Source organism: Elephas maximus, chromosome 5, assembly GCF_024166365.1.
Source record: "Elephas maximus indicus isolate mEleMax1 chromosome 5, mEleMax1 primary haplotype, whole genome shotgun sequence".
NCBI lineage: Eukaryota > Metazoa > Chordata > Mammalia > Proboscidea > Elephantidae > Elephas > Elephas maximus.
In genome coordinates this window covers 55,335,881-55,357,847 of record NC_064823.1, presented here as the reverse complement: position 1 = coordinate 55,357,847, position 21,967 = coordinate 55,335,881, and the positions used below count along the sequence as shown (strand labels likewise).

At 34.0% G+C, this 21,967-nt stretch overlaps 1 protein-coding gene across 5 annotated transcripts in view; it reads left to right on the top strand.

The window, feature by feature from the left end:
* RAP1GDS1 (Rap1 GTPase-GDP dissociation stimulator 1) overlaps positions 1-21,967 on the top strand; it is a 179,930-nt gene that overhangs the window by 49,225 nt on the left and 108,738 nt on the right. For 4 of the 5 annotated variants that reach the window (XM_049885653.1, XM_049885654.1, XM_049885652.1 and 1 more), the window contains exons 3-4: positions 9,556-9,678; positions 16,377-16,502. In XM_049885653.1, coding sequence (XP_049741610.1) covers positions 9,556-9,678; positions 16,377-16,502 — 249 coding nt within the window. Of the gene's footprint in view, positions 1-9,555; positions 9,737-16,376; positions 16,503-21,967 lie in introns of those variants that run through there. The other variant, XM_049885655.1, reaches the window with a different exon arrangement.

Here is a 21,967-nt window from a genome sequence, read left to right as displayed (position 1 = left end):
GCTGGTCTGAAAAGGCTACATACTGTGTTTCCAAGTATATGACATTCTGGAAAAGGCAAAACTATAGAGATAGTAAAAAGATGAGTAGTTTCCAGAGGTTCAGGAGGAGGGAGAGAGGAATACAAAAGAAGGACCTGTGTGTCCAGGGATGTGTTAGCATCTCGGTGCATTAGTGTCTATAACCATCCAAGAAGCTCACGCAAGCTTCGGTGCTCAGAGCTTTTATTGGGGTTTCTTACATAGGCATTATTGATTGACTCGTTGGCCACATGATTGAACCTCAATCTCCAGGCTCCTTCCCTCCCTAGAAGTCCAACTGATAATCAGGTAGTAGATCTTTCTGCTGTGGCCAGTCCCCATCCTGAGTCATCATCTTAGCAAATACTCTCAGGTGCGGCCTGAAGTCCTCTATGAATAACAGGGACATTCCAATTACTGGGGAAATTTTATGGATTTAGAGGTTACCTCCTAGGAACCAGAGACTAAAGTTAATCCTTCATCCCACGGAAAAACTGCCTGAAAATCTCTACTTAATTCTTGCTCTGTTTTCAGAATGAGTCGGTGCAGTTGTAGTGCTTGTTGTTGTTGTTAGGTGCCGTCGAGTCAGTTCTAACTCATAGCGACCCCATGCACAACAGAACGAAACACCGCCCGGTCCTGCGCCATCCTTAAAATCGTTGTTATGCTTGAGCTCATTGTTGCAGCCACTGTGTCAATCCACCTCGTTGAGGGTCTTCCTTTTTCCGCTGACCCTGTACTCTGCCAAGCATGATGCCCTTCTCCAGGGACTGATCCTTCCTGACAACATGTCCAAAGTATGTAAGACTCAGTCTCACCATCCTTGCCTCTAAGGAGCATTCTGGCAGCACTTCTTCCAAGACAGATTTGTTCATTCTTTTCACAGTTCATGGTATATTCAATATTCTTCGCCAGCACCACAATTCAGAGGCATCAACTCTTCTTCGGTCTTCCTTATTCATTGTTCAGCTTTCACATGCGTATGATGTGATTGAAAATACCATGGCTTGGGTCAGGTGCACCTTAGTCTTCGGAGTGACATCTTTGCTCTTTAGCACTTTGAAGAGGTGCTTTGTAGCACATTTGCCCAATGCAACGCATCTTTTGATTTCTTGACTGCTGCTTCCATGGCTGTTGATTGTGGATCCAAGTAAAATGAAATCCTTGACAACTTCAATCTTTTCTCCGTTTGTCATGATGTTGCTCATTGGCCCAGTTGTGAGGATTTTTGTTTTCTGTTGTAGTGCTAGGTTTCTATATTTTGTATAGAATTATCAGCATTTTCCAGGTGGTATTTCAGCCATACTCTTGATGTCTTGAATAAGTTATGAGAGACTTTGAGAAATGATAAAATACTCGTTTATCATTTCTCAAAGTCTCTCATAGTTTATTCAATAACAGTCACCATTTTACCTGACAAATCTTGTATATTACTTTTCTTGAAGTGTGTTAGTTTGTTATTTCTTCCATTCATTTCTCAAGATAGGACTTCATTTTTTCCTAAATACGTACTTTTATAAATAATCAGTTTCCTCATAGTTTATAGTCAACAACTCTTGTGTCATAGCTTGTAACTTAGCCATTCTCTATAATAAATTTAATACCGCTACAAAGAGCTTACTTAAAATTATTGATTCTTTATCATTTCAGCATTAGGCCATCTGTCCTAAAGTGATTTTTAATCTTAGCAAAATTAAAAGTAATATCACATTTATTCTTAATATGTAGTAGCCTCTTTTTTGCTCCTCATTCTCATTTCTTTTCTTGAGCCTAGTTTGATAACTTTGAATTTCTTTTCTCTCTGTGATTGTACTTAAAAAGAACTTGTAATTTAACTCCCAAAGAACTTTATACACTTTTAAGCTTTACTTAATACAAATGATTTTACTTGGTTTTGGTTTCTTTTTCATTACGTTTTTTAATAAAGCAAAATTACCGTAGACCTTGATCAGTTAGGCTTTTTTATTTTTCAATTTATTTTTTTCTTTACTGTTTAAGATTCTTTATTATACCTCCTTTTTTAAAATCTTTTTCTCTGTTTCCTATCTCTTTTCCTTTGGGAAGGCCATTAGATTACAGTGAGATGTTTCTCTGACCCCCTGGAGTCCAGGGATAGGTTATGATTAGCATTAGCCAATCAGAATCTTCAACTCCCCATTCTCAGAGATTGGTTGATGCCCAAGCCAGTCAATACATGTCATTTATCTGGCCAAAGTGATTAGTTCATACTGGTTCAATCATTGTGAAACGTGATCCATTTGGTCATCTTTGGGGGGTGGCTTTCAAGGAGAGGGGAAAGACTTTGTCTTGCTCGGAATTGTGTAGTGTGTACCTAGAAGACCTGGAACTGCTACAGCCATTTTTTTTTTTTTAAAACCATAACGTGACCTAGTCTGGGGCCAATGCCAGCAAATAGGAGAGTTGAGAGGATTTCAGAGTAATGGAGCAGGAGCTGTGGTGAGAATATTCATGAAACTCACTCTACATCCAGACTTGGCAGTTATGTGAGCTGATAAATACAAAAGTGTTTCTTTTACTTTTTGTGCCCTGATACATACAGATTTTAAAATATATTTTCTGATATATAATAGTGTAAACATTTTATAGCATTTGGAAAATGCAGAAAAAAATTTTTTTATTTTAAAATTTGAATCTTAACATATAAATGTCTTAGCTTTGTTTTTTTAAATTATTTTTCAACACTTATCCATGGTGCTAAATATTCTTTTAAAATGATGTTTTTAATGACTGTATATGTTCTTTTGGATGAATAGACCACAATGTGAATATCTGTTGTTGGACATTTCTTACTTATATCTTACTTTAAGATAATATTGTGAGCCAGTCAATTTTGTTTCCTTTGACTAAGGTCACCAAAACCAAAACCAAACCCAGTGCCATCGAGTCGATTCCGACTCATAGCGACCCTATAGAACAGAGTAGAACTGCCCCATAGAATTTCCAAGGAATGCCTATATAATATAAATTTTAAGTGACTCCTCATCTTCTTTTGCATTTCTATTTACATTTTTTGTTTGTTTTCTGGGGAAAAGTAGAGTAAATTTTAAAACTGCATTGACTTGCAATTTGTGTAAAGTTGTATTTCCCTAAGTGGGTTCCTTTGATCACTCATTCTCTGAGGTGCTCCAACAAGAAATAACTGCCATTAATGAACATTTTCATCAAAGAGTCTATAGATGAATCCTGATCAAAAAGGAGAAAATGCAGAATAAATTCTCATGGACTCCAGACATTCTGGACCCATGGAGAGGCTGGATGAACACCTGAAATTATTGCCCTGAGATAAACCGAAAAATGTGTCCCCTGAAGTCTTCTTAAAATCAAACAATATTTTAACTAGTAAGGAGTGTCTGCCCTGAGCATTATGCTTTTTTAAGAACTGTCTGTATGGGATCAAATTGACAATAGCAACTCAAAAGATTAGATAGAAACCTTAGGGGGCAGTGAGTTTACATTAATGGGGGGGAACGACTCAGAAACGGAGGGTGAGGATGCTTGCACAACTTGAAGAATGTAATAGTGTCACTGAATCGTACACGTAGAAACAGTTGAATTGGTGTATGCTTTACTATGTATATTCTCAACAACAAAATAATAAAAGAAAAAAAATGGCTTGTTTATTTGAGAAACAGTGTGTAACCTTGTAGGCTCACACAGTTAACAGATAAAGGACTTTGAAGAATACTGTAGACTCCTGTACATGCCAAATCTATTTAACTTTGTTTACTTCGTATTTTCCCCCAAAGTGTTTGACAAAATGGAGATGGGTCTTTTACTGGAATTATTGTTCTTTCATTATATTTTACTATATCCTCATTCTCTTAGTTTACAGTGAGGAAATCTGTATTTGCTATGCTGACCATGTCTTGAATAATTACTTTCAGCTTCTAGGTGAGTAGTTCTAGTTACATAGTCCTGTTTTACCACAACCATTAACACAGTTCTTTTTGATGTTCAGTTACTGAGTAAATATCTTGTATTTATTTTTTAACCATACAGCTCTTCATTTTTTAATAATTATAGGATCATAAAAAAAAAAACCCAAACCTGTTGTCGTCAAGTCAATTCTGACTAATGGTGACCCTACAGGACAGAGTAGAACTGCCTCACGAGGTTTCCAAAGCGCAGCTGGTGGATTTGAATTGCTGACCTTTTCATTAGCAGCCGTATCTCTCAACCACTATGCCACCAGGATTTCCTTGGCAGTCCATGGTATATTCAATACTCTGCACCAACACCATAATTCAGAGGCATCAATTCTTCTGCAGTCCTCGTTATTCATTGTCCAGTTTTCACATGCAAATGAGGCAATTGGAAATACCAAATACTGTGGCTTGAGTCAGGTGCACCTTAGTCCTCAAAGTGACGTCTTTGCTTTATAACACTTTAAAGAGATCTTTTGCAGCAGATTTGCCCGATGCAGATTTCTTGACTGCTGCTTCCATGGGCGTTGATAATAGATCCACGTAAAACGAGATCCTTGATAACTTCAGTATTTTCTCTGCTTATCATATGACTTTTAAAAGTAAAGAGATGTGTTTGAAAATGCTTTAAAAAAATTAAATGCTCTCAATATATATTTAAATACAGTTTTTATGGTAGTCAAATACCACTAAAAAGACATTGAATGACTTTCAGTCAAGTAGCCTTGAATGAGAACACTGAATAGGAGTTAGCTAAAGTGGTAGAGGTGGGGCTACATATTAGAGAGGGAACATTGCCTTTAGTAAGGAGATATGAAATAAGATGATTAATGTGAGTTACTGTAAGTAATTTAGCCTGGCTAGAATGTAAGATGCCTCTGGAGGCGTATTAGGAGATAAGATTGGGAAATATCATGGATAGGTTTGAATGTTTAATTAAAAGTTAGGGAAGACCCTTAAAAATTTAAAATAAGGGAGTGACATAAAATTTGCATTTCCAGAAGTTTATCTTGGTATCGTTGTAGATGATAGCTTGGGGGAAAACAGGGAGCACAAGAGGTAGGGAGGAGATTGTTTAGCAGATTATTGCATTTAATAAAGGTGGGAACTGAGAAGAACTTGAAATATGAACGTAGAAAGGAAAGAATAGATGCAAAAGATAGTGAGGTGGCATCTGTGGGACCTGAGTTATGATTAAAGTAGGTGATTTAGGAAGGCGTTTACTGAAAAAGAAGAATTTATAATCATTCTAGGGCTTCTGGCTTAGATGGGTTTCCTGCCGTTTACTGAGATAGACTAGAATGAATTTAAGGGAAAGAGGACAAATTTGATTTTGAATATATTTGAGTTATTTGTGGTATATTCAAGTGCAAATGTTTTGTTTTCCATTGGCTAAAATGAGAGAGGATTGGGACTTCTATCTGTGGTAGTAAATGCCTTGGGTTTGGATAAGATCACCTAGACACAGGATCAGGTCTCTTGTTATATTCTATTCTAAAACCCTGCTACTTAGGAAATATACAGCTTTCCAGAGACCTGGAGACCCGTGGCTCTTTGAGTCATAGTTCTAGTCTTTGTAGTCAATCCGAAATCTTAGTCCTTGATACAAACCTGTCTTTTCCTCACAATCTGCCAAAAGGATCCCTTAAACAGAGAATATGAAAGTGTCAGTTCTTTATTGTTCCAGCAAATCTAAGTAAAATTGAAAACATTTTTATTACTTTAAAATTATTAAAAAAAAAATTTTTTATACCATCAATCTAATCTGCATACATTTTCATCAAAATACAATGATAGTAATAGCAGTCATTTTTATTTTCTAACGAGGTTTACTGTAAATTGGTTATCAAATGCTTTTTATTAATTTATCACTGTGAAACCTATATGTTAACATAACATCATAAATTCAGCTTACTGTAGCAGCATACTTGAAAGCCTCCTCTTGGTATTTAACTGAAAAGCCAATTATTTTAATGTATTTACTTGGCAGCTTTGTTGGAAACCTTAGCCTTTTTCGTGCCATAATCTTAAATTATGATTTCCTTCCCATTCCACTTATTCCCTCCCTTCTCCTCTTGGCCTTGAGAAGTTGTATGAGCCGTGCTTTAACTTCTCCCCATATGGTGTTGTAGCCTGGCTTCAAGTTTCTCTGGCTGAAAGTCCCAGTTTTCCTCTTCTTTGTATCACTGGCAGTTTCATAACTAAGCTGCTACAGGTCAGATGGAGTGTGGACATAGGGCTGCGGGGACAGAATGACTGCTTGCAGGACTGCAAGGGCAACTGTGATGGACAGGACTCCTGCAGTTACTCACACAGATACTATTTTAAAGTAGCAGTGCCCTGCATATATGGGTCCTTCGAAATTCCAGGACTGTCAGCTACCTGTAATCTATAGGCATACGCAAACATTTTTATGACTGCACCTAAATGTGAAGAGGAAGAAAGATGTTGAATTGATTCCCGTAAGCATTAAAAATGAGTGCCGATAAGTTGTAGTTAAAATGTCAGTAATAGTCTGGCTAAAGATAATGAAAAGTCTACTTTTTTTTTTTTTTTTAGAACTTCTGGTCACAGTGCATGATTTTGTACAAGTAGCCGTTCATTTAGACCTGCAGACGTCAACCTTTGACTACTTCTTGATGCCCGTTTAAAATCATTTCAAGGGTGCTTACAAATATCTGAGAAAATCTTTTGGCTCACAGATAAATATACATTTTGAGATGCAATAGAATGGCAGTGGAAAAAGTATTTGTATTCAATGAGGTTAGAAATTTGGAATATTGATTAGATAGTAGCACTTCAGTGATAAGGAGTATTTGGTTCATGTTTTTATGCCAAAGCAAAGAAGGTAATTCTCAGTTGTTTAATTTAGACTCAAACTTACATAGAAATCCACGTTAGCAAGTAAATAGAATTCCTGTTAAATATTTCTGAATATTAGATCAGAGTTATATGAAAAGTTAGATTATATTTTTCCTTTTAATTCTCTGCCAATAGCATTAAAAAATACTATTCCCAAATACTTAATTGTGATTATTCTTCTAGTTCTTTGGATTTTAATCTGTGGAAAGCCTCATCAGTCAGAGCACAAGAGTTCTGCATTTTGTTTTCTTTTTTTCCTTTGCCTGTGCCTGTGAAGCTGTTATTTCAGTTCTAGTTACAATGGGACATGCATGGGTGATTTGCAGTTAACTGCTCCCCTTCACATACACAAATGTCACAGCATCACATTTAATCACGATTCATGCCGTTTGCCAGACTCTTGCTGTCATCCCAGCATCAGCAGATGGTGGGACTAAATCCCTGGGCAATCTGACCCAGCATCCTAAGGTTGCATCTTCTGGTAGCAGTGGTCAGGGAAGGAAGGGTTTTAACATGGCAAATTGAGTTCAGTTCTTTTTGCCTTCTTCCTAAAAAGAAATAAATTAATGGATCTTAGGTATTATATTTTCTGTGCCTTAAAAACATTTTTTTTAGACCAAGAAGTAAAAGCAAAAAAGGCACATTATATTTTAAACTAGACTCGAGGAAAGTATAGGTGCTCTGTTGTGTGCCCTATCATGTGTCCTCTGCACTTGTAATAACCTGAATTGTAAGAAACAGTAGAATGATAGCATAGAATAGGACAGATTTCATCTGTTAGTGCTTAAATATGTTTCTAAACAAAATGACACCAGGTGACCCACATGTTCACTTGTTAATGTAGAATCTGAGACTTTAGTTTAAGCTCTGTGATTTTTATGATTGGTGACTTTAGATAAGTTTACTTCATCTTTCTGGGCTGCTCTCCCTTCCGTTAATAAAGATTGTCTTAGAGTGTCTCCAAAAGAGCCTTTTTATTATATAGTACATAAAATATAAGAAACTAAAATACAGTGTTTGAAAAGTGACTAGGCTTACAGCAGGAAAAGGAAATGCATGGAAGGAGTTTCAGCATGAATAATCTTGGTTATTTTCTCTGTGGTACTAATGCCATACACACACACTATGATTTGCAAATGATTATTCTTCTTAGATAATAAATCTGTAAAAGCACAATTTTCTGTTGCTTCAGTGAATACAAACTATTTGACAATTCTAACCCCTCCCGATGATATTAAAGGAGTGCTGTGGTCGCTGTGAGTTGGAATCGACCTGATGGCAGCAGGTTTTTTTGTGTGTGTTTTAACCCATAGTCCTAGGCAGTCAAGGGATGCATGATACAGTGGTTTTTAACTTTTGACCAGAACCCACGATTAGAAATACATTTTATATGCACATATACGTACAGTCATATACCTATGCACATAATTCAAACTAAAGCTTCACTAGTAGCGTTTCACCATACTGTGTTCAAAGCTTTTTTTCTGTTCTTTTGTTATTGTTGCATGTGTTGTTAATTCTCTTTCTCTTTTTAAAAAATCTCTGGTTCTCCTTCACCAAATAGATTTCAGAGCTCACTGATGGATTGGAACCTACAGTTTGAAAGCCAGTACACTAACCAGTCAGTACTTGCTGTAAAGAAATACATGATTTTTTTGTGTGTGTGGACAACCTACTAAGAGTTATTTTCCTACTGTCTATTGATTATTTCAGTTGCTCTTTAACAGGAAGTTTTTAGGGTTCTTTATTATTTGTATGTATATTCAGAGGATGTAATGGAGGTACACATAGAATCATCAAATTAAACATTTTAATGAGCCTTACAATCTTGTCTTTAAATACATGTTATTTTCTTCATTGTTCAGAATAAAATGGTAATTTTAAATTTTATTTCCTTGAGCTTTTCTTTACTTTCTTCATCATTTCAGATATTCCTATCATCTTTTATTTTAATAGGTTGTACTCTAAATAACAAGTACATGGAAGGGCTTGGACTTTTTTTTTTTTTAATATATTTTATTTTTATTGTTGTTGGAAATATACACAGCAAAATAAGGGGTTTGGTTTCATAGCCTGTTTATATTTTTAGGAAAGGAAAGGAAAGAAGAAAGGGCCTCTTGAATTTCTGTGTCACCAAATAGAGTTCTGTTTTACTGTTTTCTATTTCCATTCTTCACTAATGGTGGTTTGAATGAGTTGTATGAAAACTGAATAGTCATATGGAACTATGTAGTCTCTTCAGCTATCCTCATTCATTCCATATAAAATGATAGATGAGTTTCTTGCTCATTAATAGTTGCCATTCATTTTTTAAAAAATTGCTTTAGGATTATAGGGAACCATAGAGTTTATTTAAAATAACTATTACAGATCTAAGAAATCAAAAAGGAAGTGGAAAAAAAACCTTCCTCTGAAAATTTGGAACTAACATTGAAAAGTAAGTTTGGTATGCAAGTGGTACATGCAGAAAGACTTCCTTTATAGTCTGACTGTAGACTGACAAAAAATTGTATTTTAAAGTGTTTAGTGCAGATTAAAACTCAAGATAAAAACAGTAACATGTAGCTGAAGGTTATTTTATATAAATACATACTTCTGAATATATACTGAAACTAATTTCTATTATGGACGGGAAGAATGCTTGAAGAGTTTAAAGTCTTCATTGTAGACAAAGTTGTCACTGTTACAGTTGAAGGTTTTCATTGAAAGTCTTTGTATGCTTCTCTTTCAGATACGGAAACAAGTGAAAAAATCCAAGGAAGTGGAATACTTCAACTCTTTGCAGATCTGTTGACTCCACAGTCTTCCTGCACAGCCAAAGTAGCTAACATCATAGCAGAAGTAGCCAAAAATGGTGAGGTTTTCCTCAAGAACTTTTCTGCTGGGAACATCTTCAGTTTTACACCTTACTTGTCAGTATGTTTTATTCATTTATGTTTTAATTTTGTAGAGTAGACATTTTTTCTTTCTTTCTGTTTCTCTTTTCTTTGACTTTTTCATGTAATTGTTTAAAATGACTATAGTTATAGTCATTCTATCCATACATTTCTCATTTGCTATTGCTTTCCTTTGCTGTAGCATTCAGGAAAATGACAGCTAGTCCCAGCTATACTTGTATTATTTATTTCTTTGGTTATAGGATCTTTGAGATAAGTTATTTATCTTCATTGTCATAGGAGGGCTTACCTTTTTTATGTATATCTTGATTTGTGTTACAACCAGATAAACTCACTGTTTTTTTTTTGGTGTGGCCTGTCCTACTGATGGAAACCCTGGTGGTGTAGTGGTTAAGTGCTGTGGCTGCTAACCAAAGGGTCGGCAGTTCGAATCCGCCAGGCGCTTCTTGGAAACTCTATGGGGCAGTCCTACTCTGTCCTGTAGGGTCGCCATGAGTCGGAATCGACTCGACGGCACTGGGTTTGGTTTTTGGTTTTGGTCCTCCTGACACTGACACTCGACTTCAGAAGTGCAGTTCTGTCTTCTTCCCTCACCTTCTGAGCAAACATGTATTCCTTAAATTTCCATGTAAGAATACTCTGGAAAATCAACAATAGCGACAAAGTTTAGATTATATAATACTTAATCCATCCCATTCTATTAGTTTATATCCAGTGAGGGACTCCTTGGAAGGATTAAGTTATAGCAGAAGTATTAGTATATTATTTTAGTTCAGTCAGCTTAAGAAGAACACAATTCTTAAAGGAATTTGTAAGCATGAGAGAGGGCCCGTACTAAATGTAATACCTTTAGTATGCTTCAATTTGTCAGTTTGATATTATTTTTAGACCGTTTATTTTAGTAAATTGCATATATTATACCTTAAAGAGAAGAACTTAAAATTTTCTGGCTTCATTTGTGTAATCGCCATGGCAAGTTGTATTGCGAAGTACTGGTATTCATTGTTTTTCTGGCCCAGTAAAACAACTTGTTCATATGTGTGTTACTAAAAAGAAAAGCACATGAAACCTTTTCACTTTTTTAAGAGGTTCTTAAAACATCTTTCAAGTACCAGTGAGATTCTATGCTGATAAATCATTTTTTGGTTTTTGATTAACTGAAAACTGGCCAACCATTGTTTGTATGTCCCATCTATGCTGTTACAATTATGTAATCACCATGCCGTGTTTTGGATTCTAGCTGATCTTAAATGTCCATGGGCTTCCTAGTGGCCTGGGCATATTCAGTGTACTGTTAAGCAGATTTGAACTCCTCCAAATAGGTAGTGATTGCCTTGGGCAGCAAAGAACACCTAAAAGCAGATCTGGTTTAAAACTGGAACTCTTCCAGATACTGTTTTATAACCTAGACCAACCCCTGTCTGAATCTTACACACAAAGCAGCATGGTTTTTAAGATCAAGTAGTTTATCTTTAAACCTGTTATAGGCACAGTATAAATTTCTAGAAATTAAGGTAGAAATTCAGATTTGATCTTGAAATCCTTTTTTGTAAAAATGGGCAGACACATTATAGTATAGATTGAGAAATTTTGGATAATAAATTTTTTTGGAAAATGAATTGCATTCCTGTGTACTATTACTTAATATCCTCATGATATTTTATCACAATTTCATGATAACTCTGCTGGTAGAAGTTTCCTTTAGTAATTTTGTAGTAAATAAAAGCTATGTTTTATAGACACTAGAATTTTTACCTTTTTTACTTCTAATCAGAGGCTTGTTAGGGCATATCACTAACCATTACTGATGAAAATAAATGGGATACTGGTTAAAACAATTTGGATATTTATTACTTAGCCACCACTTTTCTTTTTTTAAATGACTGGCTGAAAAAGTATATTAAAGCTTTATTAAAGTAACATGACCCAACCCAGAACCCAACAGAGGTTATAAATTGGGCTTGTATTCTTGTTAGAAGCTTGACAATGAAAAAAGATCAAATGAATCTGGGAAAAAAGAGATTGGAATTAATCTGTAACATGTAATATGCTGTATATATTATATAACTATTAAAAGAGAAATATTAGTATATAATTTTTAGAGCTGGATTAAACATAAAATATAATTATTTTAAAATTTGCACATACAAAAAGAATCTCTGCAGATTAACATACTGCACTGTATGCTGACATACAAAATCCAGACGATGTTAATAAGTTCCATGGAAAAGTTTCACATGGGAGAACAGCTATTGCCCTAAATTGTAGTAAAAGGCTTTTAGACTTTTAAATGAAAAATATTCCCCTATGTAATAGATTTAAGAATGATTTGAGGCAAAGGAGAAGTAAACAAGGCAGGAATTATCTATCCATTGACTATTTCTTCCTTTTTAACAATAAGAGTGAAAGTATACTCCCAAGGTGCTGGGGGTGGGCAGCACCACCAGAAGCAGGAAAGTATCATGTTTTTTTTCATTTAAATCTATTTTAATTTTGCCCCATACTCCATAATAAGTACATTTTATTTTGTGTAAAATGTGTATACCCCAAAAAAATCTTTGAGTAAAATCAATACTTTAGAAAAATTGCACCATATTTGTTGGGTAACTTAAAGTTTCACTTGGCACTTCAGTGTAGGAAGCTTAAACTCCTTTTGTAAGCATGCTATATAAACAAGCATAGTCTAAATCATGGTTATCAGTATTATCTTTAAAAAACAAGGGCAACACAGATAAAGTATGAATGAAAAATAGTATCAGTTTGACAGCCCGCTTGTAAAACTACTTATTCTTTTCTATTCAAACAGTAAAGTTTTCCTCGTTCTTTTAAAGAAAAGCATAAAAGGCCAAGAGAAAATATAGGGAGGTTATTAGAGAAAATTCATACTCTGAATATCCACTACTGTGAAGTCCAACAAACATTAAGGTAGACTCTCACACTCAGTGTTTTTATTTGGCTTATAAACGTTAGATTAAAGTAGCTGATACCAGGAAAAATACATTTAGTTGTCGGGTTTTTTTGTTTGTAAGTAGATATGCAAAAAGGCATTTTATAAATCTCAGTGTGTATAAAAAGAAAATGATTTAGTTTATGGTCTTCATCACAGCCTGTACGTTACTGATGATAATGAATATGTAATTCAGGTAGGTTTGAGAAAGAAAAAGCAAGAGAGCAAGGAATCGGCACTCTGAATTTAGAGAGATAGAGAAATATTCAGTCAACAAGAATTTAAGTGAATATTTTGCTACATTCAAAGAAAAAAAAGAATAATAGGAGGAAATCAGCTTCGTGTTACTAAATTTGGATGGTTATTGAGATAGAATGGTGTCTATTCTTCAGAATCTTTGTATGAATTTCTATACATGCAGAAAAAAAATTTCTGTGTTATACAGACACATATACAAATACAGGTTTCTGCCTTCTGTTGCCTAATGGCTTCCACTGATTTTGATTTCTAGTCACGGTTATTCTGTACCTTGCCTTCAGCCTCTCCCTCCTACTGCCCCCGCCTCAAGAACTTTATAGATCTCTGGAGTTCAGATTCCCTAGAGAAAGGGTCTCATTTTTTTAGTTCATCACAATTGCTCTGTTCAGCAGTTCTTTCACACCAGACCACTTGATAGGCTGTTGGTCAGCCTGTCTATATGCTGAACTTAGGTCAGAGAACAGTCTGCTGTGCCCAGGTAGCAGGCTCATGTGGTGTAAATAGAGGGATACGTGTAGTAGGAACCCTTTCTGAGTGAGGATAACCACTGTAGCCATTTTGTAGCCTCTCCAATATAATTTAAACATATTTCTTATAAATTCCTGGTGTATTTTTCACACATATATCCATCTGAAGCATGGTGACTTCATGTCATTAAGATTAGCTAAGGAGGGCTGCCACTCCTCAGTTAAAAAAATAAATTGAAAAGCAAAAGGTTTTAGAAGGACTTTACTTCCTCCAGGGACTGAAGTATTACTTTTACATCGACTAAAAGCCGAAGAATATACTAGCTTTGTTTTGTCTTTATATGCTGTTGAGTATAAAGTGGTTCAGAACAGTTATTAGATTCTACAATTTTCCTATAATTATTTACCCCCCATCATTTAAAGAATACCTGAAGCTATTGATTAGAGTCAATATTTTGAAAGACAGATTGTTATCATATGAGCAATTAGAACAGAAGGACAAGGAAAAAAAGTAATTTGATATTTCCGCCATTAGAAAAATAGCAACAACAAAACAAAGCAATAAGATATACCAACAGCTTTCACTTATGAAATAGATTACAAATCAGAAAGTATTCCTAAATTTTTTGTTTCATTCATCATTGAAATGATCCCATTGTTGGAAACTAGGTGAAAAGGATAATAAACACCTCTGTCTTTAATTTGAGGTGATGGCATGTTCATTTAATATTTAAAATCTATAAAAATTCAAAAACCAAAAAAGAACTTGTGCTGTCAATTCCGACTCATAGCGACCCTATATAACAAAATAGAACTGCCCCATAGGGTTTCCAAGGAGCAGCTGGTGGATTCAAACTGCTGACCTTTTGGTTAGCAGCCAAGCTCTTAACCACTGTGCCATCAGGGCTCCTAAAAAAAAAAAAAAATTCTAAAGTGGCCATTAATTTAAAAAGTAGACAAGTAGATTGATTTGTGATCCCCTATAGGTAAAAAAAAAAAAAAATTTTTTTTTTTTTTTTTATAGGTAGTTGTTAAATTCATGCAAGTATATAACATAATTTGTTTTCCCAGTGGGTGGTGGAATATGAGGCCCTGGGGGTACAGTGGTTAATTACTTGCCTGTTAACCAAGAGGTCAGCGGTTTGAACCCACCAACCACTCCATGGGAGAAAGATATGGCAGTCTGCTTCCGTAAAGATTATGGCCTTGGAAACCCTGTGGGGCAGTTGTACTCTGTCCTGTAGGGTCACTGTGAATCCGAATTAACTTGACAGCATTGGGATTTTGGTGGGGTATGAGTTGATAAACCACCAAACCTACCAAAAGTTAGCTTTAGAAGTAAGAAGGACTCTGAATCTTGGAAATTTAAATTAGAGAAGGTTTCAGTAATATAGTGGTAAGTAAGAGACATAATAGAAATGAAATCCTTTGTTTAGGTAGTGAGGAGCACATCTGTGACTTATGGTTATGTTAGATGGGGAATGAAGTTGGTTCAGAGCTAACAGCTCACATAACACCCCTATATGGTGTGCAGTAGGAATTTGAAAATGAAGAGGAAGTGAGGAAGGATTGGTTATGTGTGTGCATGTAGAAAAAATTGAGTGGACCCACTTGAAAAGATTGTGGTTTTTTTATTAGAATTGGTTATGGGTCAAGGACTTAGCTATTTGTTGAGTAACTTTATTGACTGAAACATCCTTGTGGTAAGTCATATGTCCAAAATGACAATTCAGGTGTTCATTATTGATGAACTTCCATTCATTAGAAATCTTCGTTATCCTCAAATGTTATAGTAAAAAAGCCCACCATAAATTGCTAAAAAATGTTTATTTCTAATCATGACTCTGGTGGTATCGTTAACCCATTGCCATCCAGTCGATTCCGACTCATAGCGACCCTATAGGACAGAGTACAACTACCCCATAGGGTTTCCAAGGCTGTAATCTTTCTGGGAGCAGACTGCCACATCTTTCTTGTGCAGAGTGACTGGTGAGTTTGAACTACTGACCTTTTGATTAGTGGCCAAGTTCTTAACCACTGCGCCACCAGGGCTTCTTGGTGGTATGATTGGGCATCAGTAAATGTTTTACTTTAAAGCAAAGGAAAAAAGTGAGTTTGAATTTTAAGAAAGCTTAACATTTGGTGTTTTTTTAGACCTATGAATGTGTGGGTGCAACAGTAGATAGAGTGAGACATCATAAAAATGGATTTTAATAAAGGATAGGAATGTTTTTATAGGAATGATGATAAGGAATAGATGATTCTGCTAGATCTTACCAATGAAAAGAACCTATATTTTTTAAATGATTCACTGGAATCTTTTAAAGAAATTTATGTTTTAGCTTTTTAGAGAACATATAGTAGAAGAAAGGAGCTCTGGTGGCATAGTGGTTAAAGCGCTCGACTGCGAACCAAAAAGTCAGCAGTTCCAACCCACCAGCTGCTCAGTGGGAGAAAGGTACAGCAGTCTGCTCTGAAAAGATTTACAGCCTTTGAAACCCTGTGGGGCAGTACTACTCTGCCATATAGGGTTGCTATGAGTCAAAATCAACTCAAAGGCAATGGGTTTTTGGGTTATAATGAAAGAAATTAGGCAAGTTGATGGCTTAGTTTCACCGCAGTACTTTAATTATAAGGCTCGTAGAAAGAATGCTGACAATATTTCCATCATCACATGTTTACTTTCAAAGTACATCCAGTTATTATGGAAAAAGAGTAATAAATTAGGTGTCATGAAAGTTAATTAAAAATCCCTTTGGTTATGGCAGAGACTATCAGCAAAGAAAAATATGACCCCATTCATTTCTTGTGTACTAATTTCATGAAGTTTTTAGTAAGGTTTTAGCAGGGTACTTTTGAACAGAAATGTACTCTTTAATAGTAAAACCCTGTACACATTTTGATAGTAGGTATTTTATTAAGGGAGTTGATTTATATAAACTGAAAATCTTTAGATTTTTAATAAAGTATCTTTTACTTTCAGAATTTATGCGAATTCCGTGTGTGGATGCTGGATTGATTTCACCTCTGGTGCAGCTGCTAAATAGCAAAGACCAAGAAGTGCTGCTGCAAACAGGCAGGGCTCTGGGAAACATATGCTATGACAGTCGTAAGTATTGCAGTATCAATAATACACTTAATTTTTTTGTTTAAGAATTACGATTTTCAGATTAATTTTACTTCTGGTGTTAGCACTGACTTTTCTAGGCTTACTAAGACACTGACATGGGCCAGGATGACTTATTTAGCAGAACTGTTGGAAATTTAGGCCGTATCATTCTTAACTGAGAGGTTACAGGAAATGAATTTTTTCCCTCTGTATCATAAGAGGAGGATACTCTTTCAGAGGAAAGTAAGTTAATTTGTAAGACATTGGGGCTTTTAAATTTAGAAGAAAAATATATAGATGTCTTTTTAATTAAGTTTTTTTATTAAAGTACTATCTGAATGAGAATGATTTTGAACAGTTTTTTGAAGTTTCTAAGTCTGTCCAAATACATCTTTAATTACGTGCAGTTCAGTAAAACCATTCATGAAATCCATTATCTTCCCAAAAGCTAGAATGGCTGGCTGCATTTGCATTGACTCCATTCAGATTTGTCGTGACATCATTGTCATCCTCCCCGCCTGCTGTAGTACATCGCTATATTAGGCAGAGGGAGGGAAGATCTTGGGTATGGGTTTATTACAAATACGTTACGTTTTCTACTTCTCCCTCCTACCTGTATATAGACAAAATACAGAAAAATCTTGAGTACATTCACTTTAATTAGGCTTATCCTGATTTTATTTAGATTTCTGGTTTCTGAAACAAATACACATTTTATCATTCACCTGAAAGCCTAGAAATTTTACTTCTATTTATATAACTAAAATAGCTTTAAATGCCTACTTTGCCCTTGAGTTTATAATCACTTTTCAAAATACATCTTTGTTATAAACACAAAAGACAAGGCCTTTTTATAATATGTAATTACTCAAAAAGTCCTTTATACCTATGAGCCTGATAAAAAATCAGGTCATAAAAATATTTATTTATGGTATAAAAAGGAAATAGGAAAAAAGGATTAAGATTGCAGTTATCAGTTATAACTTATCTGTAACAGTAGTGGTAAAAAAAAAAAAGCCTAATTTGTTTTTTCTTTGTTTACTTTTTCTGAAACTTTTTCTGAGCATGAGCTGTCTTAATATAACTCTTAAATTACAGTTTCCAGACCCCAATACTGCTTACAAATTTACCTGTCTGCTCCTACGTGCCGATTCTTTTTATCCTAGGCTATTAGCTTTATTTATAAAACTTAGTGTTATTTGTCTAGTTTTGTATTTCTTTAGGGTTTTTATTAAACACCATAGCTTGTAATCTCAGCTTTCAAGAATGAGCTATTTAATGTATATTTTATATGATTAATTTTAACATTATGTATTGAAAAAAATCTCTGCCAGATTATAGTCAAAGATTGATGGCATGTATGTGTAAAGAGTATTGATCATTACTGTTTTCATTTTTTTCCTTCTTATGTTTTTATTACTGGAATTTAAGACTACCGAAAGTATTCTCTAAATCTTGTTTAGTTATTCTTGAATTTTGCATGTTTGAACATATGAAATATTATCTGTTTTGAGTACTTTAGTCCTGGAGTTTCATTTAATATTAGCAAAATAGAAGAAACAGTGACCTTTGTCTTGTGTTGCTATGATCTTTATGGGCACAGAGTAATTTTATTTCCTGTGTACTCTAAAGAGGCCTTGAAGTCAGGGTAATAAATGTCTAGTTAATAAGATTACCATTCTTGATGAAACCGAAGCCTGTTATTACAGTGTTTAGCATTGCAATGTTTATCATATAATTTTACTCTATACTTATAAAGTCTGTAGTATGAAGTTCTGTGGATATGAAGTTAAAATTTTCTGGGTTTCATTCATTTATAAATATAAGCACTCCATGATCATTCAGTTCAGTGGAAATTATAGTTAAATGAAAAATTAAGCATACAGGCCATCTTTTAACCTTATTTAAGGGAAATAAAGTTAGCAGTCTTAAAAATGAATAAATATGAGAAGTAATATATTACTAAAAAACATGGTGAAAATGTGTTCATTGTGCCATGCTGTCTTATGCATGTAAATTTCATAAGACTGCATGCTTTCTTATCTTTTTATTTGAAATTAAATTTCTGTGAACTTCTTAGTGATTTCTCTAGAATAATCATTTGTAGGAAAACTACAGTGCCTATATTTGAATGAAAAGGGGGATATAAAAATCTGTAAATGTAATGCTGTGTGGTTGATTTGTGAATTTACTTGAAATGAGTTTCTCATTACATTTTGTGACAATTAGAAGTTTTAAAGAACCCAGAAATTTCTTTTTTAAACAGTATTTGATGACTTGTATATTAATTAATGTATCAGCCTTCTTTCCTCTCAAGAATGTAATGCTTCATTCTTAAAAAGAAAATAGAAAAATTTACATAGAGTCATTTTCTTCCAAATAAAGTGTGTTTTAAAATTCATATGTTGGTGTTTCATCAGTCTTAGTTGTCAAGCTAATCAGTTGACTTACGTTTTGTAAATGTACTCCAAGTGAGTAATTTTTTGGCATGGGTTTATTCAGGATCATATTATGCTTACCAAAGATAGTAAAAGGGATGTATACAGAAAGTACTATAAGGAATTCACTGTTGGAAATAAAAGTTTGAGAAATTTGTGTGCATTTTATAAATTTTTTTACTTATACACCTAAAAAATAAAACATTTGCTAGCATATTTCAGTTCCCGAGGGCACTGGGTTAGTGTATTTGAAAGAAGAACTTTAGCTGTAAAAAGAATTACACACACCATAAAATCCAGGAAATCTTTTGGGGAAAAAAGTGGTCAGATTTCAGTTTTACCAGCCTTGACAGTGCCCATTTTAGGGGCTCTTCCTAATGGAAGAGAACCGTCTCATATAATCCTAACATCAGACTGATACAACTGCTGAGTGGGGTGGAGTTAGGCTTTACTGCTGATGAACTTTTTGAGTCCCAGTCTCTATCTTGCTTATAGAAATGAAAAAATTACGAGCAGGGACTTTTTTTTTTTTTTTTTTTTAATTTAAAATGGCTATTCTCTTTTCTCCCAGAGAGCCTCCAGGGCGCTTCAGTTATAGGTTTCTGTTTCAAGGTATCCAGGTAGACTTCTGGTATAAACAGTATTAGAAAACTCCTCTGCCCTTTAACTTTGCTGAAATAATTTTTCAAGAGCAGCTTGACATCTTTCAGATTAAGGAAGAAAGTTTTGTGTTTTAATAAGGAAAGAAATCAGCAAGCTGTGTTTGTACTGGTATTCCCTTCTTTTAGTTATTAATTTTGTTTGTATAACCATGCATCTTACCTTGTTGATATATTTAAATGGCCTTATATTTTTCAATAGTTTCATGTTACATTGCCACCCATATTTGGAATTCTTTGGGACAACTTGGTGATTGGAGACTGAATTTTCTGTTTGTGGATGTTAGTGCTTGATGTCAGGAAATAATTGATATTCAATAGACTGATTAAAAGGTATTTTGTAGATAGAAGGAAATAATTACATGAAATTAAATTTTTGTGACTTTTTATACTCCAGAGGATGAGTAATATATATAAATGAAATTGACACATGTTAAAATTAAACAAATATGCCCACTTACAGAAATAATGTTAATGCTTGTTATTATATAATTATTCCTGTTATTGGAAAGAAAAATACACACTTAAGCTTATGTGGTATGCTGTTTTATGTGATAGACAAAAGAAAATTGTACTCTTGTTCCTGATGAATGAATAAATATTCAAAGTGAGGCAATAATTAGGTTTCCCAAAGCCAGTGCTTATGAAGTGAAATAAGTTTTAATTCATTGACTTCAAGTATGAATAGAAATGATGCCCAAATACCTCATTTTACGCAAATAACGCACACTGTCTACGTTTGTTTGCCAACTGTGCCTTCCTCCTGTGAGATATTTTTGTAAGTGTGCTATGCTAAATTTTTTTTAATAGCAGCATATAAAAAAAATCAGCGCGGGGTGCTTATAAAAATACCTTGTGAGCGGAGAGCACAGTTGGCAAACAAACATACAAGGCATGTAATTTTATTTGCGTAAAATTACGGTATGTGCATGGATCTATTTGGATATTTACTGATTCTAGTTATTTAACAGTATTTTTATATAAAGGGTAAAGAAAGAGTTTATAGATCTGACTTCAAAATGTTGAAAAATAATTAGCAATAATTGTACAATGTTTTATAATGCAAGTTGGTTGGATAAGTATGTTTTAATATAATGCAGGCATGCTTCAAAATTATGTAAGTGATCAAAGTGTGTTTGCAGCAATTATATTCAACAGGGAACTATTTATGTTCTGGAATTTAAAATAAGTGTTTATTTCAGGGTTATAATTTAGGTTATTTAATTACTTATATTATTAAAAGGTTTTGCAGGTTTATAGATTTACCTTATTTTTTTCAGTGTTCATTTTTAGAATAATCAGCCAATAAGTGACAGAAATAAGATTCCTCAATTTTTATCAATATGTTGTGTTTCATGAATGGGCTTATTATAAAGTACTTCATGTATACAAGAATAAACAACTATTTTTAAAGATAGTAATTGTAACTATTACCACATGAAAATACTCCATTGTAAAGATATCCCAAATATATAGTTTGAAATAAATGTTGTTTTGTAACATTGTGATAGGCTCTACAGTAAAGATTCATGCCATTAAAAAGCGTTTAATGTAGTAGAAAAGACAAAATGCATACAGAAACACAACTTCATGATAGTTACAGAATATAAGCTAAACCTATAGTTTCTGATCAGAATAAAAATAAAAGGATACAGAAGGGCACAGTACCAATTGGAGCCATTTTTAGAAACTGTGCAAATAGTGCATTGCTTAGAAAAGAAATATACAGTAATTTATTTGAAACTTAATTATAAATTAGTATTTTAATGTGTCCTCTAGAAGCAGATAGTGCAAATGGATTTTAGTTACAGTTACACCATTAACAAAATTTTTATTTAATCTTTCTGAATCTTAGTTACCTCATTGGTCAAGTGGGGTTGTATATGGATTAAATAAGATTTATATATAGAAGTACAATACAATTTATAAAGCACTGTGCAAAGAAAATACTATGATTGTTATTCCTAAAAAGTACATGTTGTAATGTGCTAATGAACCCAAGATATTTAAAATAAAGATACAGATTCTAGAAATCATATACATTTAGTTGGAATCAAGGGTAATATAAATATAGTATATATGAGCACTAATGTAGCACAAGGTGAAAAAAGAACTTGATAGGCCATGTAATTTCTATTTTATGCTAAAAAGAAATATTCTAATTCTGAAACAAAAAATTGTGACAAAATGCTAGGAGGAATTTAACATCAGAATAACATCACCTACCTGGATTAGTCTGTGCACATCCCTAGTTAAAATATGTAAATGTTATTGACTAGTGTTATGGACAGTGTCTTCAATAATAGTGCTACAAAAGCTGCCCAGATGTTCACCGTACGAATGTTTCTCGTCCTAACCTCTAACAGAA